This window comes from Sorex araneus, chromosome 9 (genome assembly GCF_027595985.1).
Source record: "Sorex araneus isolate mSorAra2 chromosome 9, mSorAra2.pri, whole genome shotgun sequence".
In the NCBI taxonomy this organism is placed as follows: domain Eukaryota; kingdom Metazoa; phylum Chordata; class Mammalia; order Eulipotyphla; family Soricidae; genus Sorex; species Sorex araneus.
Genome location: NC_073310.1, coordinates 8,013,884 through 8,038,188, shown reverse-complemented (window position 1 = coordinate 8,038,188; position 24,305 = coordinate 8,013,884). Strand labels below are relative to the sequence as shown.

The window sequence follows — 24,305 nt, the reverse complement described above, 5'->3', positions numbered from 1 at the left end:
GGCCCGGCTCCTTCCCTTTTATGGTGGCGTCCTGCCACTCGGTCAGGCTGTCCTCCGCGGGGTCACGTCCCGAGAGGGCCCCACGCGTCTGTTACCAGCGAGCCACCCCCACACCGAGGCCAGGGTCGGGGTTTCCCCTGCCCCCGCCAGGGTGGGCACTTGGGGGTCTGCCCCCCGGGGCTGCTCGAGGGGCCGGCCAGGCTGTGTGTGCGAAGGGGAACGGGGACGGGAACAGTCTGGTGTCCCCGAGCTGTGGCTCGTCCCCCGCCACAGCATCCGGTGTTGAAGCTTTCGTCATCGCCAGCAAGGCCTCAGCGTGGGCCTCCAGCTCCTCCCGCCGGCCTCAGTGGGGGGGGGTCGCCCCCTTGCAAACAGGCCCTCCTCGTCCCCGCGCACGCAGGCGCCCCCAGGCCAGCTCCCGGTCCAGGCGCTCCCGAGCCTGTTGGGTGCCCGGGTCAGGGACGCCGGGAGCACTTCCCCGGGTTCCAGATAATGCACAGACACAGGGGGTGGGGCAGCTCATCACACGGCTCACATGCAGGGCCTGGGTTAGTCCTGGCACCACACACACGCTCACACGCACACATACACACACACAGTCACATGCACAGTCTCCCACACACATTCACATTCACACATGCACACACTTACACAGTCACTCACACTCACAGTCACACACACAGTCACACATTCACATATACACAGTCTCACACACACTCACAGTCACAGTCACACATGCTCACACTCACACAGTCACTCACACTCACACAGTCACACTCATTCTCACACACACACATACAGAGTCACACGCACAGACAGTCTCACACACACTCACACACTCACAGTCACACATGCACACACTCACACAGTCACTCACACTCACAGTCACACACACAGTCACATTCACATATACACAGTCTCACACACACTCACACTCACAGTCACACATGCTCACACTCACACAGTCACTCACACAGTCACACACTCATTCTCACACACACACTCACATACACACACACACTCATACACACCCGCATACACTCACACTTCACATTCACACACTCAGTCACACATCTCACACTCCCTGTCACACACACACACTCCACAATCACACTTCACACACACTCACAGTCATACACACATATTTGTCACACACTCACAAAATCACACTCGGTTATACACATCTCACAGTCACACACATTTCACACACACAGTCACACACACTTGACACACAGAGTCACACTCACACGGTCACACACATCTCACAATTACACACACTTCACAGTCACACACACTCACGCAGTCACACAGCCACACAGTCACCCACACCCACTCACGCTCGCTCTCTCTCTCTCTTTCTCTCTCTCTCTCTCTCTCTAACCAGGGTCCCGCCCCAGCAGTGCTCCGGAGGTCAAGGGCTACTTCATCGACTCTCAGCCTTCCAGTGTGGGGGCTAACGGTCACTTAACCCTGTCCAGCCGGGGCCACCAAGGCCCCGTGTCCCGGGGCCACACCTGGTCTGGGACATGCCAGGCGAGCACCTGGGCCACCCCCGCGCCCTCCCCGGCCACAGTCTCTGCCCGGGCGCGCGCTGCGGTTTCCAGGCCTGGAGCTTTCTGTCTAGGGGATGCGCCGGGTAGTTAGGACTGAGCATGCTCGGGTGTTTGCTTGCTTGTTTGTCTTTAGTCCTGGTTCTCTGCTCAGGAGTGGCCCCGTGCTCCAGGGGCCCTGTGTGGTGCCAGAAGACGAGGCGGGTCGGGTGGGCGTGGCGGACATCCTACCCACTGTACTCCCTGGCCCCCAGGGAACTGACTCTGGCGACGTTTTATTATTTATTTATTTTGCTTTTTGGGTCACACCTGGCAATGCACAGGGGTTACTCCTGGCTCATGCACTCAGGAATTACTCCTGGTGGTGCTCAGGGGACCATATGGGATGCTGGGATTCGAACCCGGGTCGGCTGCATGCAAGGCCTCCCCGCTGTGCTATCGCTCCAGTCCCTCTGGTGACATTTTAAACCCCGCCAGTCTAGAATACTGTTTGGTCCTATCGTCGATGTAGAACGGAGACGGTGCGTGTCAGAGGCAGCGCATGCTTTGTGTGCAGAGGGCCCCTGAGCACCCAGGGAAGGGCCCCGGCCCCCGGCTGGCCGCTCAGAGCAGGAGTGACCCCGCCCTCCGCGCGGCCAGGCTGGCCCCAGAGAGGACAGGAACCGGAGCCCTGGGGGCCGGGGTGTGGCCGGGTGCTGCTCAGGGCCGTGTGAGGGCCTGGCGTGATCCCTGGCTTAACAAATGGCTGTTGACACGGAGTTGTGGGCAGTGGGTGTGTCCCCGCACATTCCAGCCCTGGCATGCGCACCAGTGCTGAGGGCACGGCAGACGTCGTGGCGGGTGGCCGCCCAGTTGTGACAAGGCCCCAGGCCCCGCTGGAGGAGGGGGTGCCTGTCCTTCAGGTGGGAAATCTGAGACCGAGAAAACAAGGGGGAGGCTGTGGACCTGCAGCCTGCCCCGTCCCTGTGACCTCACAGTGGCTCCCGAACAGCAGAGCTGGAACAGGAGCTCCTGGGCGGGGCCTCAGAGGGGCCTGGAGTGGTCCACGGGGGGGGTCTAGAGGTGCCAGTGCAGGGGCTGGGCTGAGCTCTCAGCCCACGGGGATTGGGGACCAGAGGTTGGAGTCTGTCTTGCTAATCCCGTCTTCAGCGGGGCAAGACAGGGGCTGGGGGCAGGCTCATGAGAGCGTGCATGTGTGGGCCCGTATGCGTGTGTATGCATGCATGTATGCATATGCATGAGTATACATGTATGCATATGTGTTGCGTGTGTGCATGTGTACACATGTGCACATGTGATTTGAAAGCACCTAGCTGGAAACCCTTTACGAGGAAACTGGTCATTGCATTGTATAGCTTGCAAACCCCTTACTTTTTTTGTTTGTTTGTTTGTTTTTTGGGTCACACCCAGCGATGCTCAGGGGTTACTCCTGGCTCATTCACTCAGGAATTACTCCTGATTACTCCTGGCGGTGCTCGGGGAACCATATGGGATGCTGGGAATCGAAGCCGGGTCGGCCGTGTGCAAGGCAAACGCCCTCCCTGCTGTGCTATCGCTCCAGCCCGACCCCTTACATCTTTAAAAAATAATTTTTCATTTAATTAAAGAGCCGTGACTTACAAGGTTGATAATTGAGTTTTAGACGTGGAATGTTTCAACCCCAGTCCCACCACCAGTGTAAAGGTCCCTCCACTGTGTCTCCCTGCTCCGTCCTTCTCCCTAAGCTCTGGGGTCGGGGGTGACACAGGCATGCCCCCTTTAGGGCTGAGGGATGAGGACGTCACCTGTCCTCATCCATATCCTGCAGACCACAGCTACGTCAGGTCACCCCGTACTTGTCTTTCTTCTTCCGGCTGACTTCAGTCCACAAGCTTGCAAACCCCTTTTTGTCTGTGTGACCGTGGGCCGGCCTCGATGTTGCCATGTCTAGAATGGGGGTAAGACCAGCCTCAGCTGGGCGGGTCCTCAAGAGGGCAGTGGGGCAGAGCGCGGGGCACGGTGGCCTGAGGCCTGCTGTGGATGGGGGGCCAGTGTCACAAGAAAGCCAAGTGAGGCTTTGTGAGTCTTGGGAGCTGTTCACGTGACCCCTCTCCACTGGGCCCGGATCTGTGTGGTGGACGGGGACCCCGGGCACTCCTGTAGCCGGGGTCAGGAGGGTTCAAGGAGGGGCACTGCCCGGGTGACTGTCTGATCAGGACTTTGAGCGGGTGACAGAGTTCTTCTCCTTCGGGGCCGGGCCCGGGGTCTCCTGTCTGCCGTCCAGGTGCCACTGAGCCTCGTTGCGTTTTTAATTCGCACCTTGGCCTGGGGTGCTGCCTGCGGTCACTCAGAGGGGAGGGGTGTGGGTCGTCCAAAGACAAAGCCCAGTCAGGGCCTCGGGGGCTTCCTGTCCTGGGGCGTCACCCGAGCACGCAGAAACCCCCCTTGCCTGTTGCTCCGGACAAAATGAGTCCTGTCCTGGGCTCCACTTTCACGTCCAGTGGCCCCAGGAAGCTCTCTGCAAAAGGGGGCGTGGCTCCCTCGAGGCTCGGGCGAGAATCGTGTGTGTGTGTGTGTGTGTGTGTGTGTGTGTGTGTGAGGGGGGGTGGGGCTGCAGTGCTCAGCCGTGTTCTGCCAGCCCCCACGGTGCTCAGGAATGAATCCTGGCTCCCTTCCCCTGAGGGGGCTTGGGGACCCTCTGAGGAGCAAACCTGAGAGGGCCACAGCAAGCCAAGTGCCTACCCCTCTCTGCACCCCTCTGCCCAGGCTCCTGACCACCCCCCCAGCTCTCCCCCCCACCCGTGTGCTTCAGACACTCACAACGTGGGGACAGTAGGAGTCTCCAAATCCAGCCCTGAGAACTTGTGACTATTCTTTTTTTTTTGCTTTTTGGGTCACACCCGGCGATGCACAGGGGTTACTCCTGGCTCTGCACTCAGGAATGACTCCTGGCGGTGCTCAGAGGACCATATGGGATGCTGGGAATCGAACCTGGGTTGGCTGCGTGCAAGGCAAACGCCCTCCCCGCTGGGCTATCACTCCAGCCCCCTTGTGACTATTCTTATTTGGGGAAATAACTTTAGGTTTTCTTTCTTGTCCACCTGTTTTATATATATATATATATTTCATATTTATGCATTTCCCCCAACATGGGGTTTTGCTGTCTCGTAGCAAGGTGGTGGGGTGATTTTGGTCATGGGGGGTCACGTGTGCTGATTCTTGGGGGGCCATATGAGACTCGGGATCGGGCCCAGGGCCTTGAGGCTGGAGCGATGGAACAGCGGGGAAGGTGCTTACCTTGCACACGGTCTCCCCGGGTTCCACCCCTGGCGCTGCAGATGGTCTCCGAGACCCCCTCCTTGGCCCCCAGGAGTGACCCCTAAGCACAGAGGCCGGGGCGTCAGCCCTGAGCACTGCCCATGGGGCCTGAAAAGCAAAGCAAAATATGAACCCGGGGCTTGCCCCAGCTGGCCACATGCTCTGCTCCGTGACCACACTGAGGAGGAAAGGAGGAAGGGGCCAGGAGCCGGCGAGGCGAGTAGGGGAGAGGGTCAGGCCCCACCTCACCACGGGTCTGGAAAGTTCCCTCTGATCCGTGTGACGCCCCCTGGAACCGTCACCCCCAAGCCAGGGCTCGTGTGCTGGTGCGAGTCCTGCTGTGGTCACTGGGTTTCCAGTGAGGAGCCACGGGGTGGCCTCGATTAGAGGCAGAGTGAGTGAGGAAGGCCGTGGAGCTGTTCCGGAGAGGTCTCTGCACTGGGGTAGACAGACCTCATCTCTTCCTCCCTCCCTCCCTTCCTTCCTTCCTTTCTTCCTTCCTTCCTTCCTTCCTTCCTTCCTTCCTTCCTTCCTTCCTTCCTTCCTTCCTTCCTTCCTTCCTTCCTTTCATTTTTTTTGTTTTTTTGGGTCACACCCGGCAATGCACAGGGGTTACTCCTGGCTCTGCACTCAGGAATTACCCCTGGCGGTGCTCAGGGGACCATGTGGGATGCTGGGAATCGAACCTGGGTTGACCGCGTGCAAGGCAAACGCCCTACCCGCTGTGCTATCGCTCCAGCCCCAACAAAGCTCCTTTCTCGGGGAAGCAGAGCCCCCGTCTCCATCTTTGGGGATGTGAGAGGGAGTGTGTGTGTGTGTGTGTGTGTGTGTGTGTGTGTGTGTGTGTGGTGTGTTGGGGCGCCAGGGGTGGGAACTGCTGCCAGGAACGGGGGTGCTAAGTGCCACGGGCTGCAAAGGCAGACCCGCGCTTGGCCATGGAACCGGGGAGAGAGGAGAGTGGGGCTGGGAGGGAGGAGGCGGGAGGGGCTCCGGCACCCCCGGCCCGGGGCGGCAGGAATAACGCCCTGACCCCTCACTTGTCTTCCTCCTCCTCTTCCTCAGTCTCCTCTGACCAGATTGAGCAGCTGCACCGGCGGTTCAAGCAGCTGAGCGGCGACCAGCCGACCATCCGGTAAGAGCTGGGTCTGGGACGGGAGACCCCCAGGCCCGCGCCCTCCGTCACCGGCCCTGCCGCTGGCCTTGCTTTCTCTCTCGCGCTCTGGGGGATCAGGGACGGGTCGCGGAAGGGGGTGCAGGGCTCTCAGCCAGCCCCTCTGGCCCTCTGGACACCCCCTAACTGCCTCCAGTGGGACTGTGTCCAGACAGGGGGCGGGGGGCTGCCAGATGCCGGCTTTGCGGCCAGTACCGGGCACCAAAGAGGGGTCTGTGTGGTGCCCTGCCATCCCCTCCTCCAAGGGGCTCTGCCCCAGGCCCGACCCTGTGGGACACAGTCTTCCCGCGACTGTTTCTGGGGCACCATGTCCCGTGGTCCTCGCTCTTCCACGGGGGCTGCGTGGTTCAGAGCCGGGCGGGCAGAGGGTCACGTCGGGGGTCCGTCACCGCAGAGGTGGTGAGCAAGGTTGGCGAGGGACTCCAGCAAATCCACGACCAGCCGCGCCCCTCGCCCGGGGTCTCCCCGAGACGGGCTGGGGCTTTCGACCGCCCCGAGAGAGGCTCCTTCCTAGGAAACGGTTTTACGTTTCACTCCGTGACGTGGGAACCTCTGTGGAAACTGGCCTGTAATCGAGCCGCCCGTCTTGCGGGCCCAGACGGGGGCTCACGGAGCTCGTGTTGCATCGTTTCCAGAGCTCAGCGCTACCCCCTCGGCTCTCAAACCTGTGGCATCCAGGGCAGGATCCCAGGTGGCCAGGGACGGACCCCTTTAATCCCATCCCTTCGCCCCCCAGAAGGAAGGACGGGGCAGAGGCAGCGAGAAGCCACCTGGCTTCTCATTGGCTCCGAGGGGGTCACATGTCCGAGTCCCGCCGGCTGCTACTGTCCCAGTGGGAATGCGAAAATTTTCCGTTCCAGAGCTGCGGGGGGAGTGGGAGGTGCCAGGGGGTTCCCGGGTGCAGGAGCACCTCAGCCCGAGCACCCAGACGAGAGTCTGGCCTCTCCGTCTCGCTGGGCTGTGTGGGACTCTGCACCCCTCGTTGTGTGGGGTCTCTTAGTGTGGAGGCAGGGAGACCCGTGCCGTGGGCTGACCCCCTTCCTGCTGCTGTCGAGGCGGGGGGGCTCCAGGGAGGCAGGGGAGGGTGAGTGGGGGCAGCTGTGGCTTCCCCGAGCACCCGGGGTCCCGACGGGGTAGCCCTCAGCCCCCTTGCAGCTCTGTGGGGGTCTCTGCAGCCCCTGCCCCGGGAATGCAGAGGCCCCCGGGGCAGCCCCTAACCCAGCACCCCAGGGCCCCCCGGGACCCTCAGGCCATGCCTGTGGTCACTAGCTGGTGCTCTGAGAGTCCACCCGGCCCCCCGTACCTCCCCCCCCGCCCCCTGCAACAGCCCAGGGTCGTGACGGCCCCTCCAGCCCCTGTTCCTGGCAGGAACCGGCCCGTCCCTCCCCCAGCCCTGGGCTCCATCCATCCTGACCGTGAGGCTCGGCAGGTGGGAGGGAGCCGCTGGTGGGCGGGCCACAGGCTGGCAGAGTGGGCGCGTTCACGGAGGGCGGGCGAGAGCAGGGGAGGCGGGAGGGGGGGTGCGGTGCGTGGACGTGGCCCGAAAGAAAAAACCAAAACCAGAAGTTTCAGTGAGGCCTCTCGGCCGGCACCGCTCGGAGCCCTCCAGAACTCTCTTCCCCAAGCAGGTTTCCAGAGGGTCCTTTGCGGGGGCGGGTGGGGGGCGGCTGGGCGCCCTGTGGAGCGGAGGGTGCTGGGTGCCATGCTGGCCTCGATGCCAGGAACGTGTCCCGCCCCCCCGGGATGAGGCAGAGCAGGTGGTCCCGGGGTCCAGTGTCCCTGGGGGTGCAGCCCCCTCCCCCGTCTCTGTCACCTTTGCCGCGAGGCCTCCCCTGGCCTGTGCCCTGCAGTGCTGGTGGCCCCCGGGCTGCCCTGGGCCCCACCGCCCCCGGTGGTCTGACAGTGCTCACTGTCCCGGGCCAGCCGAGACTCGGGGGCTGCTTCCACCCTCGTCTCAGGCCCACAGGCTCCAAACCCGCAGAGGGCACGAGCCACAGGGCCCTGGAGGGCCCCCGGGAGGACCCCCCCCACCTTGGGGCTTCTTCACCTGTTTCCCCCCCCTCCCGCCCCACCCCTCCCTCTGACCGGAAGTGGGACTGGGCTCTGTCACGCCCCCTCTCCCGATCCTGGCACCACCCCCCGCGGGTGTGGGCCGGTGACGTGCCTTGTCCTGCCTGGGACAGGGGGACCAGAGCTGGGGGGGGAAGGGGTTGTCCCAAGGCCCCGCCCCCTCCCGCCCCCGCCCCCGGCCGGCTCCAGCTCAGGAGTGGTGGTGGCCTGTCCCTGTCCCCAGGCCTGGCAGAGGCGCCTCCCACCCAGCCGGTCTGACCAGCCGTGGGCCCCTGGGGCGGGGGCAGGGGTCAGCGGCAGCAGCCGAGGGAGACGCTGGGTGAAGCCAGACTTGATGGAGGAGATTTATGGGGCTTCCAGCGTCCCCGCCTCTGTCCCCCAGCCCAGCCCCCCGCCGTGTGAGCTGACGGTGCCCGCGTGTCAGGAACAGCACCCGCGGGTCCCCGGCCAATCCTCCGCGTCCTTCCCGGGTGCTTCTCCCTCTCTGCCTTGACTTACCCCTCCTTGAATGGGGGGCAGTGCCTGCTGACGGGGAAGGGACGTCAGGCTCTATGCGCACAGTGGGGGCTGCCCCTGACACCCGGGGGACACAGGGTGCCCCTGAGCACCGGGCTGGAGGCCCTGTTGGTGGCCCCCAAGCAAACGAGCAAAACTCAGAGAAAACGCTTGGTGTGGGGCGGCCGGTGAGTCCCGTCTGTGGGCTCCGCTCATGCCCCCCTCTCACCACTGACCCCTGCGAAGGGGGTGCACGCCTCGTGGCTGCGTTTTCAGGCGCCCGCCGGGTGCCGTCTTTATACAGGCGTCTCCACTCGTCCCCCTGGGAGGAGGGGAGGGGAGGGGAGGGGGTGGCTGGGTGTCCTCCCCGCCCCCCCAGCCTCAGTCTGTCCTCGAGGGTGACCACTGCCTTCTCGCTCTCCCCTTCCTGGTGCTTGGAACGAAACCCAGCAAGGAGCACTTCAACAGCATCCCCGACCTGGAGCTGAACCCCATCCGCACCAAGATCGTCCGCGCCTTCTTCGACAACAGGTGGGGCGCTTCTTCCCCAGACAGTCCCCCTTGCGGCCTGCACAGCCCCTTAGGGGGGGCGTGTCCGGGCTGGGCTGCTGGGCGCCTCCCCCCCCACTCTCCCCTTCCCCAGTGACGGCACATGACCCATCAGCCTGGCAGCTGCTTGGGGGGGCTGAAGAGACGGTGCAGGGGTGGGGCCCCTTCCCTCGCACTGGCCGACACGCCCACCCCACATTCCCACCCTCCCCCACATCAGGCATTACTCCTGAGCACAGAGTCCAGCACTATCCCTGACCACTGCTGGCTTTGACCTCCTCCCCCCAATACCCTTTGGTGGAGTTGGGGGGAGGCGGGGGGAGGGGCAGGGGTGCAGGGACCCGGGTGCAGTTCAGGGGCTCCAGGCCAGCTCAGGCCCGAGCAGGGGGGTGGGGTGGGGTGGGGCTGATCTTGAGCTTATTTCTCTCTCTCTTTTTTTTTTTTGCTTTTTGGGTCACACCCGGCAATGCACAGGGGTCACTCCTGGCTCATGCACTCAGGAATTACTCCTGGCAGTGCTCAGGGGAGCATATGGGATGGTGGGAATCGAACCCGGGTTGGCTGCGTGCAAGGCAAACGCCCTCCCCGCTGGGCTATCATTCCAGCCCCGAGCTTATTTCTCTTTATTGCCAGGGCTTATAGAGAGGGAAACTGAGGCACCGGGGCCGGGCCTTGGTGAACCTTTCAGTACCGAGACCCAGGTCTGGGCCGCGGCCCCCGAGTGTCCAGTGTGGGAGTCAACCCCCCCCACCCCCGCTCCCGGGAGCAGATGGGATGTCTCTCTTGATGTCTCTTGGCTGCTGCCGAGCGAGGGTGGACACACGCCAGGGCCAGTGGCCTGCCCGGTGGCCCAGCTGGACCCGGGGCTGCCGCAGAGACAGGCAGGCGTGAGGGGGGCCCTGGGGCCTTCGCTCTGGTTCTGCGGGACGGACAGGCCACCCCGACCTGGGACACGGTGGGCGGGGCTGCCCCAGGAGGGGCTGAAAGAAGGTCCGAGCAGGGTGACTGCCCCCATGCTGGGAGTGCGGGTGGAGGCAGGTGGGCTGGCTGCAGGCCAGGACGACTGTCCCGGTGTTGCTATATTGTGTTTGGGGGCCATATGGCTGCACCGGGGGGAGCCTTGGTGATGGGGCTGGAAGCTGAGCTCCCACCCGCAAACTCCCTGGCGCTCCTCTTCCCACCCCCCTCAGTACCTAGGGACCCCCGTACTGGCCACTGGGGACCTCAAAGGACACTGTGGAGCAGCCAGTCTCGGGCCTTCCCGAGCTGGACACAGGCCTGCCTCCCTGGGCCGGGCCCCACTGTTCCAGCTAATCTTCATCTCCCTGCGGCCACTGTCGCCACCAGGCCGGATGTGTGAGGCTGTGCCCGGGGGACGCCGATAAGCCCGGGGCTATTTTTAGGACTGTTTGGACCCGACAGCCGGGACCCCGGGGTGGCTCAGTCGTGCCATGGGGGAGACTCTCCTGGGCCAAGGGTTTCAGGGGAGGTGGGGCTAGCCCAGGCCACGCACTGTTTGCCCTGTCCCCGTTTGGGGTTCCCCTAAGGTGTGGAGGGAACGAGAGAGAGGGAGAGAGGGAGAGGGAGAGACAGAGGCAGAGGAGAAAGAGAGAGGGAGAGAAGGAGAGGGAGAGAGAGACAGAGAGGAGAAAGGGAGAGAGAGGAGGGAGAGAGTGAGTGAGCAAGCAAGAGAGAGTGGAGAGAGAGGAGGAAGGGAGAGAGAGGAGAAAGAGAGAGAATGAGCAAGTATGAGAGAGCAGAGCAAGAGAGGAGAGAGAGGGAAGAGGGAGGAGAAAGGGAGAGAGGGAGAGAGAGGAGAGAGGAGGAGGAGAGGGAGGGAGGGGAGAGAGAGCAAGAGCTGGATCCAGGGCCCTGACCAGAGGGAGGGGGGTGGGGAAGGGGGCCGGTGTTTTCCCGGGTACTTTCCAGCCAGGCGGGGCGCCCTCAGCCTGTCAGCTGCCACCCAGCTGCAGAGGGTCCAAGGCCGGGTCATCATTCCCCACAGGTCCCTCAGCCGGTAAGGGGCTGCCGCTTCACACACCCGTGTGGTGCCCCTCCCTCCTCGCCCACGTGGCACCCAGCACACCAGGCATTTCACGGGTCTGTGTGCTTTGCCCTTTGACCCCGCGTGGGGCATGGCTGTTCCGCTGGAGCTGCCAGAAAGGTGCGGCCCTCGGCGTTGCCTGGGTCCGAGAGGGACCTGGGGCCCACGCTCCCTGAGCCGGCCAGCCGGGGAGTCGGTGTTTGGCCTTGGGGCACTGTCCCACCTGTCTGTCACAAGGCTCCGTGCTGCCGGGAGCTCGTGCCCAGGCCGGATGGGAAAGAGTGGATGTGGCTGGGTGTCCGTGAGCTGGAACTGGGGGCCTGGGGGGTCTCCCGGTGACGCTTGGGGCCTGGGGGTCACTCCCAGCAATACTTGGCCAACTAAGGCACATGGTCCCGTGCCGGGCCCGAGGATGGAACAGCTGGGGTCTTGCTGTGCTGGGGTCGGGGGCCTCGTGAGGGGGGCTGGACAGGATCAGGGGTCAGACAGGTCCCGGCATGCAAAGCGCGTGCCCCTAACTCCAGAGTTGCTTACCTGCCCCCACTGCTGTGTTGTGATGGTTTGGGGGCACCCACTTGGTTGTGGTTCTGTGTGAGCCCCAAACAGTAGCCTGTTGTGTGGGGGGCCCCAGGGTTCCGCCTAGTATGTCAGGAGCTGTCCCGGGCTCCTGAGATCTGTGTTTCATCTCATGCTTCTGCCATGAAGTCATTCTTCCCATCCCCCCCTTTATCCGGGTTCACCAGGCGGTGCAGAGTGACTTCAGGGCCTCACACCTGCTGGGAACAGTCTGTCCACCCTTCGGGGCACATCCTCGGCCCCCCAGTTTGTTTTCAGCTCAGAAACACGAGGGACTGGAGCAATAGCACAGCGGGGAGGGCATTTGCCTTGCATGGGGCCAACCCGGGTTCGATTCCCAGCATCCCATAGGGTCCCCTGAGCACCGCCAGGAGTAATTCCTGAGTGCAAAGTCAGGAGGAGTTACCCAAAAAGCAAAAAAAAAAAAAAAAAAAGAAAAAGAAACACGAGAATTAAAACTCCCTCCACCGAGTTCACAGCCCCCTGAAACCAGGGTCCGGCCCGGCCGCGCCCCACGGCCGGCTGCCTTCACCTCCAGCCCCGCACGCCCCTTGCCCCCAGGAACCTGCGCAGGGGGCCCACTGGCCTGGCCGACGAGATCAACTTCGAGGACTTCCTGACCATCATGTCCTACTTCCGGCCCATCGACACCGGCATGGACGAGGAGCAGGTGGAGCTGTGCCGGAAGGAGAAGCTGAGATGTGCGTGGTGCCCGCCCCCCCCAGCCCACCCCTGGCCCCTGCACCGTGGCTCACCCAGCCCCCCCTCTCGCCCCCAGTTCTGTTCCACATGTACGACTCGGACAGCGACGGGCGCATCACCCTGGAAGAGTACCGGAATGTAAATATGGCCTGGGCCCTTGGCCACGCCCCCGCCACGCCCTTCCCTGCCCAAGTGTGGGCTGCAACTTCATTGGCCACGCCCCTGCCACGCCCTTCCCTGCCCAAGTGTGGGCTGTAACTGCATTGGCCATGCCTCCGCCACGCCCTTCCCTGCCCAAGTGTGGGCCATAACTGCATTGGCCACGCCCCCGCCACGCCCCCGTCGCGTCCTTCCCTGCCCAAGTATGGGCCATAGTGGCACGGGCCACGCCCCTGCTACGCCCACGCCACACCCTTCCCGGCCCAAGTGTGGGCCATAAGTGTATGGGCCACGCCCCTTGCTCAAGAGTGGCTGTCAATGTTAGGGGTAGCCCTGCCTGAGCCACGCCCCTTGTGGGCCACGCCCCCAAACCCTATGGGGGCTACCATTGGCTTAGACCATGCTTCTCCTTGTGGGGTGTCACTGATATGGGCCCCGCCTACACCACTTCCCTCTTAATGTGGGCCACACCCCCAAATGTGGGCCACGCCCCCAATTACCCTGTGGGGCCGCCGTTGGTTTGGACCACGCCTCTTCTGCCCCCTTTGTGGGCTGTCACTGGTATGGGCCCCGCCCCCTCCAAATACAGGTCCCGCCTCCCATCACCCTGTGGGGGCAGCCATTGGTTTGTACCTCGGCCCTCCCGCCCCCTGCGGACTGTGATTGGTAGGACCCCGCCCTGCTACGCCCCTCCACGTGTGGGGCCACGCCCACCCGCGTGTGCGTCCTCCAGGTGGTGGAGGAGCTGCTGTCGGGAAACCCGCACATCGAGAAGGAGTCTGCGCGCTCCATAGCCGACGGTGCCATGATGGAGGCGGCCAGCGTCTGCGTGGGCCAGATGGTGAGTCCCGTCCAGGGGCTGGCACCCCAACCCCTGTCCAGCCCTGCCGGCCGTGTCCTCTACCGCCCCCGGAGCCAGGCTGGGCGGGCAGGCCGGCCCGGGGCCCTGGCCATGTGCCGCCCTTAGTTCATGTGTCTGCTGGGTGCTGGGAGGGGCTGACCCCGGGGCCGGGTAGACGGGAGAGGGGCGGCTCGGCACAGGCGCTGCAGGCCCAGGCAGGCAGGAGACCCCGCTGACCCCTCGACTGGGCAGCCGTGGGGTGCCCCAGGCCGAGACTGGAGGCGCTGATGGGCTGTTTGTAGGGGCCGTCCTGCGTCCCGGGGGAACTGGGGCTTCGGCAGAGCCTGGCCAGGCCTCGGGTGGGTGCTGTGGTCACCTGACTTGCTGTGTCCTCCGTCCTCTCAGGCCCCTGCGGAGCGGGGGCTCTTGGCTTTGGTGGCACCACCTTACTTGGCAGATGAGGGGACAGGGCAGCCCCGGGCAGTGTGCCAGGTCCCCGCTTGACCCGACCACCACGTCCTTCTCCACGTGGCCCTCGGGCTCCCCAGGCGGCAGTTTTCCAGAATTTGCAGAGTGGGTGGTTGGCAGCGGGCACTGCGGGTGGGCACAGGACCAGCGTGGCCGCACAGGCTGTCCAGCACCCCCGAGACGGCAGGGGCACGAGGGGGCGCCCTCGATACTGCCAGGCCCTCGGCGCACGCCCTGCCTGCCACAGCCCACGACCGGCTCCCCACTTCAGTGACCCCCGGGGTCGGACCCGGAGGGGCCTCATCGCTTTGCGGGGAGCTTTCTCCAGGGAGGCGCTTGCAGCTTTGCGGGACCCCCTCGGAGCAGTACTTGGGGGTCAGCGCCCTTCCCTCTTGCAGAGCGCCCCAGGACGAGGGCGGTTCTTCCACGTGCAGAAACTCCACTTCTTTCTCTTTTTTTTTGCTTTCTGGTCACACCTGGCAATGTGCAGGGGTCCCTCCTGGCTCTGCACTCAGGAATCACTCCTGGCGGTGCTCAGGGGACCCTATGGGATGCTGGGGATCGAACCCGGGTCGGCCACGTGCAAGGCACACGCCCTCCCCGCTGTTCTGTCGCTCCAGCCCCCACAGCGCAAGGGCAAGGCCCCGAGAAGCCGCAGCCAGGCGCCCGGGGAGGGTCCGGGGGTGAGAAGGAACTGCAGCGGGCAACGGTGGACCCAGCCCGCCCGGCATGCACGTGGGGACTGCTGTTTGCTCCCTGGGCCGAGGGGCTCTGAGAGCTGTGTCCCCTCCTGGCCTGTCTCCCCTCGACTCAGACCCGCTGCCCCCAAGGGGCACGAGGCGAGGCAGAGAGTGGAGCGAGTGGCAGAGTGACGGCCTGGCAGGGCGGCCCCGGGCGCTATCAGTGACTCACGGCCGGTGCCGGCGGCTCCCTGGCCCTCTCCCCACTGGGCTGGGGGCGTTATCTGGTTCCACAGGGCAGCACCCAGCAATGCAGTGAGCTGGCGGGTGGCGCCGCGACTGGGAAGGGGGCAGAGGTGACGGGGGGAGGGGTAGGAAAGTCGGCCCCTGGTGCAGTGGACTTTGGGGTTCAGAGCAGACTGCCTGGAGGTGGAGATGAAGCCAGACCAACCCCTGACTTGCTGTGCAGACTTTAGTCTCTAAGAGATTGTGTTTCGTGGGGGCCGGAGCAATAGCACAGCGGGGAGGGCGTTTGCCTTGCACATGGCCGACCCGGGTTCGATTCCCAGCATCCCATAGGGTCCCCCGAGCACTGCCAGGGATGATTCCTGAGTGCAGAGCCAGGAGTAGCCCCTGAGCATCACCAGGTGTGACCCAAAAAAGCAAAGAAATATTGTTTTTATGGAGCTGGAGCAGGGAGGGCATTTGCCGTGCACATGGGTCCTATCCCTGGCACCCCGTGTGGTCCCCAAGCACCACGAGGAGTAATTCCTGAGCACAGAGCCAAGAGCAACCCCCGAACATTGCTGGGTGTGGCCCCCGCCCCCCAAAAATTGTGGTGCGTGTAGGCTGCTGGGGAAATGTCCGTCGTCTTTGGCCGTAGCTGATGGAGCCCTTCACTGGCCGTCCGCGCGTCAGCCTGAACTCGGGGGCCCCGAGCGCGGGGGTGTCTGGGGGGAGGAGCGCGGGGGTGTCTGGGGGGAGCCCTCACCTGCCGTGCTCTGTCCGCAGGAGCCTGACCAGGTCTACGAGGGGATCACCTTCGACGACTTCCTGAAGGTGGGTGTGGGGGAGGCAGGGACGCGGGGAGGTCGCCCCAGGAGAGGGGCAGGGGCACCCCAGGGGCGTGTGGCGGGCTCTGCCCTTCACCCCCTGGCCTGGACAAGGCCTGTCGCCCCCCACGGGGCAGAGGGCCACCTCGGGGTGTGCCCGCCGCTGAAATGGAAGCGGGAGGAGTTCCCCGCCTCCCTCACCCCTACCCCACGCCTCGCCTTCCTGCCCGCCCTCCACCCTCTGCTGGGTGCAGGCCCCGGGGGGCTGGGGGGCTCGGTGGGGGGAGGGGGGCTGGGGGTCTCTGCTCAGAGGCGCTCGTGGGCACGGCGTGTCCGTCCTGGGGTTGGGGGTTGTCTCAGTGACGCTCAGACTGGTGGCAAAGGTTCAGGCGCCCTGGGGTGCCCCTGGGAGCCCCCAGCCTCTGGGCCTCACCTGGCCAGGGAGTGAGTGTGTGTGTGTGTGTCTGGCCCAATGGCACTGGGGCAGCGCTGGCGGTCGGAGTCGGGGGCCCAAACCCACAGACTCTGCAGCGGGTGCTCCCGCCTGGCTCCGTCGGGGGGGCGTGGCTGGGGGTGTGGCCGGGACCCAGGTGCCCCATGAGCACTGTCCCCCCCAGATCTGGCAGGGCATCGACATCGAGACCAAGATGCACGTGCGCTTCCTGAACATGGAGACCATCGCCCTGTGCCACTGACCGCCGGCCCCCGGACCCCTGCTCCTGTACATAGCCCCGCCCGCCGCCGGCAGGTGGCACGGGCCTCGCCGTTTTTATCTCCAATAAAGCCACAGCAAGGGTTGTTTGCTAGAGCCGCGGCCCCGTCTCTCCCTTGCGGCGACCCCCGCCCGCACCTGGCCGCCCCGTCTCTTTGGGCAGCTGCTGTCCCCTCGGAGGGCTGGGAGGCGCCTGTGTCTGTCTCGGGCCAGAAGGTAAGGGGGGGACCAGCCCTGTGGCTCCTGGGGGACCCCTGGGTGTGGCCTTGGGGGCCCGTGGCCGGGGGAGCCCCCAGCCTGCCCGGCTCCGGGACCCCGCCTTCTGGCCAGCACGGGGCTGGGCGTCAGTGACCCCTCCTGATGCTGGGGACGCGGGGGGAGGAATGTGCTGAGCCCCCCCGACCCCCCGGGGTCCTTCCCCTCTTCCTGGCCCTGCTCCCCTCTCCCCCCGTGTTGAGTCTGCTCGGGGAGTGACCTGGTCTCCCGGCGGGGGCCTCCGCCTGCCCTCAGCGGGCAGGGTCACAGGGCAGGGTCACAGGTCACGTCTAGTCGTGTCCCCAGCAGCGTCCCTGAGACGACCCCCTGCTGGCGAGCCCCCGGGCCCCAGGACAGGTGAGTGCAGCAGGAGGGAGTCGGGAGAGGCAGGGTCTGGGTCTGGGTTCAGGGGGGCCCTACAGCCAGGCAGAGGCGCCCTGGGGACCCGCCCAGAGGCTACTGTGTCTCCGCCTCCCGCACCCAGGGCAGCCCCCAGCCGGGAAGCTTCCCCTCCAGCCTCCCGAGATGCCCGTTAGAGGGTGACGGCCCTCACCCTGGGTGTTGGGGGCTACGGTGTCCCCGGGCACCCTCTGGTCACGGCAGTGACAAGGCTGGCCGCCGTAGGCAGGTTAATTCCTGGTCTCTGGTGGTGACGGGGGGGGGACGGTGAAGGGGGCAGCTGCGGTCTCATGATGTCAGGGGCCATGTGGAGCCTCCCAGGAGCACGTCTGGGACGCCCCCTGTGGGAGTCTGGTTGGCGCCTGCAGCAGGAGTGGGGGGGCAGGGGCACTGGCCCCCGACAGGGTGCGAGGCTGCCTGTCCCCGCCTCCTGCCCCGCACCCCTTCCCTGCACCCTGGAGAACACCAGGGTCACAGTCGCACGTGCAAGGGGCGGGGGCAGCTGGTCTGCAGAGGCTGAGAGGCCTGAGGCCCGCGGGGGTGGACGGCAGCTGTGGGCGGCCAGTGGGGTCCAGGCAGGGGAGCGTGTCCCTGGCTGCCCTGGCCCGAGGCTGGACTGTCCTCTCGGTGCCCTTCAGGTGGGCAGGGGAGCCGTGGGTGTAGACGGGGACTTAAAGCACCAGGCTGGCAGGGTCTGGCACCCCCCTGCCTTGCGGGCTGTGTCCCCCGCGATGACCTTGTGGAGGGCCCAGTGAGGCAGCGGTGGGGGCGGTGCACCTGGCCCTGGGCCGACTGGGGGGTTCTGGTCAGCCGGGTCCCACCTACCCGTGTGCCCGCGCGCCCCTGGAAGGCGGGAGGTGGCACCGCCCAAGGCTGGGGCGGGCCTGACCCTCGGGGCGTCCAGGCAGTGGCAGCTGGGCTGTGGGTGTTTCGGGACCGGGACTGTGGCCCCCTTCGGACCTTGCTTCCTCCCTGCAGCCCCCCTGGGGTGTCCTGGGCGGGGCTGGGGGAGACGGGGGCGGGCGGGGCAGGGGCGGCGGGCACAAGACCCCCGAGCCAGACGTGTACAAAATTTACTACTGGAGCAAACGGTAGAAAGCGAAAGTCACAGACGGCTTTAAGACGAGATCTCGGCACCCGCAGTGGCACGTGGTGACAGAGGACGGGACAGCAGCCACTGCGGGGGGCTGCCGAGGGGCGGGAGGGGCCGTGGGAGGAGCAGGGGGAGCTGTGGGGGGCCTGGGAGGGGGCCGCTGTCCCTCCCCTTTCAGAGGCTTCTCTGGCCTTGGGCCTGTCGGCCAGGTGCCTGTTCCTTGGGGGTGGGGGGGAGTTGCCCGGTTCTCACGAACGCCTCTGGGGGCCTGGCCTGCCGCCGGGCGGCTGGGGCCTGGGGGGACGGGGCCGCGTGTACCCGTGACACCCTCTCCCTGTCCTGCTGCAGAGGGCGGGAGGGGCCCGGCCACAGCCGTGTCCCCGCGCTCCCCCGACGTGGTCACTGGGCACCTGCTCCTCCCCGTCCCTCTCGGGGCTCTGCTGGGCCTGCCGGGTCCACTGTCAGCTGGGGGGCGTGACCCCAGGCGGGTCACAGCACTGCCCGTGCGTGCAGCCACAGCCGCGGGTGTCCGGTTGTCTCGCCCCCATCCGCGTCCTTGGACGTGTCCAGCAGGGGCCGAGAGGCCTCGGGCTGGGGGCAGGCGGGGACCCGGGGACTCAGGGCAGGCCCCACCTCTCAAACTGGCTGCGGGCGCGGGTGAAGCCCCCACCCCTGGGCCCCCAGGGACAGGGAGCAGGGGCCAAGGCCCGGGGGCTGGCAGTGCTTGGCGCTGGGCGGGCCGGGGCGGTGCAGGCGGCCTAGGCGCTGTCGGAGGGGAAGGCGAGCGCCAGGTCGTAGGTGTAGCCCGCCAGGGACTCGGAGGCGGAGCGGCACACGGGCAGGACGCTCTGGAAGGCCAGCTGGTCCACGGCGAAGGCGTAGGCGTGGATCAGGCCGCGGTGCCTGGGGCAGAGACGAGACGGGTGAGCGGGCGCGGGGCGCTCCCGGGAGCCCACCACGGGGAGAGAGGGGCGCCCCCCCCCCGGCCCCCCACCCCACTGACCTCCTGTGCGTGGCAAAGTTGTCCAGCTCGGGGCTGCGCACCACGCGCTCGTAGGGCACGTTGGCCGTGATGAGGCGGTGTCTGTTGAACGCCACGTGCCGCACGGGGTGCCTGCAACACGGGGGGCTCAGCGAGGGCCCCCACAAGCACACCCACTCCGGGCAAGGGCCCTGCAGGGAGACCCCCCCAGGGCAGGGGCCCCCACCAAGAGGTTCCTGGCCTTGAGTCAAGGGCCCTGGGCCCTGCAGCTGCCCAACACAGAGCAGGGGGCGGCCCCCAGGGAGGGGGCAGGAGGGAGCCGCAGGGCAGAGTGGGGGCGGGTACTAGGGAGGGGTGTGTTGGGGGCGAGGCAATGGGGGCAGCCTCGTGCCAGGGACCCTGAAAGGAAGCACCTGCTCCGCCTGGCCTCACCTGGCCAGGGAGTGAGTGTGTGTGTGGGGGGGGGGAGTGGGGGGGCGCCGGACCCTGGGGCAGCAGCTCTGCCAGAGCTGAGCATTTCCTTAAAGCTTTGTGCAGCTCAGGGATGCTGAAGGGTCCAAGTTTTTGTTGCCTTCTGGCGCCACCTGGTGGCAGCTCAGTGCATCTCCAGCAAGGCACTCTGCCCCTTGGCCAGGCTGTTTAGTTGGGGTGGGGGGGGCAGCGGGGAGCCCCGGGGGGGGGGGGGGGAAACCTGCTCTCCTGGTTGTCCGGTATGCGGGTGGGGCCCCCTCCTCCAGGCAGCACCGTGCCCGTGCCCCTACCCCCCGCCCCCCGGCCCTGCCCACAGGCTGACCTGGAATGCACCTCCCACAGCTTCTGGGCCATGCGGTAGTCCCACACGGTGACCAGGCCCTCCTCGCCGCCGCTCACGATCTTCCAGTCGTCCATCTGCACTGCCGAGACGCCCAGCTGGTGTGCCGAGAGCGACAGGGCGTCCTTGTCCGTGCGGAGGTCATGGATGCGCACCCTGGTGGCAGGGGCAGAGCGGGGACCGTGGGGGGGGGGGGCGGGGAGCAGCACCGACTCCCGCCCCGCCCCCTCCTGGGGCCTCGGGGACCCCATGGCCCGTCAGGACACGCACGAGGCCCGGAGCTGCCCGTCAGCTGAGACCCGGCGGGCACCCACTGAGGGGTGCCGGGGGCTAACCCCGCAGTCGCTGGGTGGAACAATACTCGGGTAAGAGCAAGAGGGCAGCCGGTCCACTGCCTCTCGCTGAAGGCCGGAGAGAGACCGTGGCCAAGGCCAGTGAGAGCCAGTGCCCAGTACTGTGGGGGGGGGGCATCAGCGGGGCCCCCACAAGCCCCCGAGCCACACGCTTGCATCTCGGTCTGGAGCCGCTGAATGTCCCCGAGGCCCGAGGAGGCGGGAGCAGACCCCCGTCAGCCAGGAACATCCACAGCGCCACCCCGGACCCACGCCACAAGAGCTGAAACCGTGTGTGAGACCGAGCGCGGTCTGCCGACACGGACGCTGCCCGAGAAGGAGGAGCAGCCCCGTGGGGCCCGGACACCCCCCCCCCAGAGTAGGGCGCGGACAGACAGACAGACACGCGCAGGGCAGGGGGAGAGGAGATGGGGGTTCCGGCAGGAAGCGTGCGGGGAGCCCGGGGCAGAGGCTCGAGGTGGGGGCACTGCCCCGATGGCTGCGTCGCAGGGAGCACCAAGCATGACACGGAATCACTTCCTGTTTGCAACTGAACTCTGCAAGAAGTGCTGGGGCCGGAGGACCAGCGCCGTGGCTGAGGGCACCCGGCACGGGGCCAAGCCCCGGGTCCCCCGTGGGTGGGCCCAGCGCACGCCGCGGCAGCTCTGCTTTCTGACCTCACAGCTCCAGGCACTGCGGACACCAGGCACTGCCGTTTATTTGGGGGGGGGCACACCCAGCAGTGCCGGGGACCACTCCAGGGGGGGGGCTCAGGGACCACGCCCGTGCAGGGGATGGGACGGGGGCTGCAGCGGGGAGGACAAGCACCCTGCCCACTGCAAGGTCGCTCCAGCCCTCGAGGCACAGCAGAAGCCTGGGATCAAGCCCCCCCCCGGAGGGCCCCCGCGGCAGGAGAAAACCCCGAGGCACCTGCCTCCCGCCTGGGGCCTCGTCAGCACCCCCCCCCCCCCCCCCCGCTGGACAGACTCGACACGAAGCTGAGAGGGGACAGGAAAGACACAGTGACGGGCCTGAGCAGACGTCCGGTGTCCATGCACGCGGCTCCCCAGGGGGTGGAAACAGAAGCTGCCGCGCTGCCCGGCGGAGAGCAGGTGGGCAGGCTCGGGCCGAGGGGTCCGGGCGGACCCCGTATGGGAGAGCCACAACACACATAAACACGCTGCCCTCACGGCAAGGAAAAGGCCCTGAAGGAATCCACCTAGGCTGTGTGTGTGTGTGTGTGTGTGTGTGTGTGTATGTGTGTGCGTGTGTGCGCGCGCGCACACGGGGTGCAAGTGTGCATGCAGGCTCACACACATGTGCACACACATGCATGCACATCTGCACAGGCGCTCACATGCTTGAACACACACACACACACGGCGGGCGACCAGCAGCAGGTGGGACCTCCTGGCTCCAGCGTCTGGCCCCTGACCCTCCCCCGACCCCACTGGCTCCAGCAGCTGGGGGGAGCGGGGCCTCCTCACACCGTCAGGCCTGCCCAGGCCAGGCAGGAGCTGCACCCGGAGGGCTGCGGGGGAGCAGAGGCGAGCAGGCGGGGATTATTCTGGGGCAGGGCGGGGGCCCTGCAGACTCGGGCAGGCCCAAACGGGGGTGGGATTCTGAGATCCCCAACTTATAAAGGTGCCGGAAGCAAGTTCTAGAATCCAAACCGAGGCCCTGAAATGTAAAGTGATCAGAAAGTACAAGGCGCGGGTTAGAGAACGAATCTGTGACCAGAGCCAGAGCACAGCAGGGGGGGCGTCTGCCCCCGCACACAGCCGAGCTGGGTTTGATCCCCGACACCCCCTGTGCCCCCCCTGAGTGCGGAGAAAGCCAGGAGTACGCCCTGAGCACTGCTGGGTGTGGCACACAAAGAAACAGACTAGAAGCACTTAAAAAGAAGAAAAAAAAAGAATTGTGGACGCTAAGCTGGAACATCACCTCGAGTGAGGCACAAAGCGGGAGGCAGCTGGGAACCAGGCACGGGGGCTGGGGAGGAGGGTCGGGGGGAGGCCTCGGTGCTTGGAAGCAGCTCTGGAGAGAAACCGCAGCGTGTGCGGTGAAGACGCGCTCGTCCAGTGGCCACCAGCTGGGGACCCCGGAGCCTGCGTGGGCGCCCCGGGCTGGCCGGGCCGCGGTGATGGCCGCAGAGTGCTCCTCTGCTGAATATTTATACCCCGCCGCGTACAGTTTGGCTGGGACGGAGACAAAGGCAGACGCAGCTCTGGTCCAGGAGTTCAGCATTGGCCATCTGTTTCCCCATTGTGTTTGGATACCGGCACGGACGGCGCCAAGCAAACGCGATGTGCCCCCACGCGCGCGCCTCCCGGCCCCCCGAACAGAGCGGGGCCTTGTGGGGGGGAGGCGAGGAGCGGTGTCGGGGCTCCGGGAAAGCGGGGGTCTGCCCGGAGCCTCTGCCGGCGCCCAGCCTGGCCGCGGCGCCCCCTGGCTCTCCGCGCCTCGCCGGCCCGGTCCAAGCCCCGCCGCCCGCCCGGAAGCAGGTAGCGCGGCAAATGGGCCCCCCGAAGGTGCCAAGAGCACGGCTTCCAGGGACACGGATGGGCGCCAGCGGCAGAGGCGGCGAGTCCCCGCAACTCCGCCCACTGGAAAGGAAACTAATTGGTCCGCGAGCGAGCTGTAATTGTATTATGTTTAATATTCATGCGCGGGCCTGGGCCGGCCGCTGCAGCCCTCCTGCTCCAGCCCCCGCTAATGAAACTCACACCGTAGGAGCCGGCGCTCGCCCGCCAATTAAAACAAAAGACACCGGAGCCTCCCCGCGCCTCCAGCAGGGCCGCATCCATCTGACGGGCAGGAGGCGAGAGGAGGCCGCGGTGGCCGCCCCGCGCAGGGCTCTGAATAACTTATGCTAAACCTTCGCAGATGGAGCCACCGCGCAGCCCGCCAGCCCGCTCTCAGCAGGACGGGAACACCGGCCGGCCGTGTCAGCAAGCAGCAAGCTCAGAGACTCCCTCCCAGGGGTGGCCGGGCAGCTCGGGTGGGCCCGAGGCACGGGGCGAGCGGTGAAGGACGGCAGAGAAGTGTGGCCAGTCAGTACCTGACCATCAGCTGCATTTTTTTTTTCTTTTTATTGAACTACCGTGAGATACAGTTACAAGCTTTCGTGTTTGAGATTCAGTCATACAACAATGGAACACCCATCCCTCCACCAGTGCACATTCCCCACCACCAGTGTCCCCAGTACCCCCCCCATCTCACCCCTCCCCTGCCTCCATGGCAGACAATTCCCCCCCACACACTCTCTCTCTACTTTGGGGCATGATGGTTTGCAATACAGATACTGAGAGGCTGTCACGTTGGGTCCTTTATCTTTCAGCACACGTCTCCCATCCCGAGCGACCCCTCCAACCACCACCGACTGGGGGATCCCTTCTCCATCCCAGCCTCAGCTGCATTTTCACCCCGAGAATAAAGGGAACAAGATAAAGAGACGCCAGCGGTAGATACTGCGAGAGGACAGTCAAACACAGACTTAAAAATAAGAAAATAGCAAATTAAAAAATGAAAGTTCTGGGGGCTGGAGTGACAGCACAGTGGGGGGGATAGGGGGTGCTGGCCTTGCATGCGACCAACCCGGGTTCGATCCCCAGCATCCCATCTGCTCCCCCGAGCCCCGCCAGGAGTGATTCCTGAGTGCAGAGCCAGGAGTCAGCCCTGAGCACCGCTGACCGAAAGGCGGAACCACGCCCCTGCTGGTCTGCACACGGCCGTCAGTCTCGGCTCCGCTGGCCCCTGCGCCCGGCTCTGGCACGGGCCGTCCCGGTCAGTGGCTGGACGTGCGGGCCCTGAGCGCCATGTTGGTTTGGTCTGGGAGCTTGGGGCCACACCCTGGGGTGCTCGGGGGTCCCGTGGGGTGCCGGGGGCCGAACCGGGCTGGCCATGGGCAAGGCATGTGCCCTCCTCCCTGCGCGCTGGCTCCGCGCGCCGTGTTCTCGGCGAGACGAGAAACCAGGCGCCTCGCTTGGAGGCCGTCCGCTGTGGTGGCAGCTGGGAGCAGCTGCCCGGAGGAGCAAAAGGACCCCCGGGCCGAGTGCTAACCCCGC

At 65.7% G+C, this 24,305-nt stretch overlaps 2 protein-coding genes across 2 annotated transcripts in view; one reads left to right on the top strand and one right to left on the bottom strand.

Annotated features, from left to right (window-relative positions):
* Nucleotides 1-16,462, top strand: part of TESC (tescalcin) — a 44,666-nt gene extending 28,204 nt beyond the window's left edge. The window contains exons 6-12 of the mRNA XM_055147092.1: nt 5,910-5,979; nt 9,034-9,114; nt 12,314-12,453; nt 12,531-12,592; nt 13,347-13,454; nt 15,614-15,661; nt 16,272-16,462. Of these exons, the coding sequence (XP_055003067.1) occupies nt 5,910-5,979; nt 9,034-9,114; nt 12,314-12,453; nt 12,531-12,592; nt 13,347-13,454; nt 15,614-15,661; nt 16,272-16,349 (587 nt within the window). The 3' untranslated portion in view covers nt 16,350-16,462. The remainder of the gene's footprint in view (nt 1-5,909; nt 5,980-9,033; nt 9,115-12,313; nt 12,454-12,530; nt 12,593-13,346; nt 13,455-15,613; nt 15,662-16,271) is intronic.
* A 1,615-nt stretch (nt 16,463-18,077) lies between these two features.
* Nucleotides 18,078-24,305, bottom strand: part of FBXW8 (F-box and WD repeat domain containing 8) — an 86,590-nt gene continuing 80,362 nt past the window's right edge. Inside the window, exons 9-11 of the mRNA XM_055147014.1 lie at nt 19,889-20,062; nt 19,117-19,227; nt 18,078-19,016 (exon numbers count right to left, since the gene is read on the bottom strand). Coding sequence (XP_055002989.1) covers nt 18,872-19,016; nt 19,117-19,227; nt 19,889-20,062 — 430 coding nt within the window. The 3' untranslated portion in view covers nt 18,078-18,871. The remainder of the gene's footprint in view (nt 19,017-19,116; nt 19,228-19,888; nt 20,063-24,305) is intronic.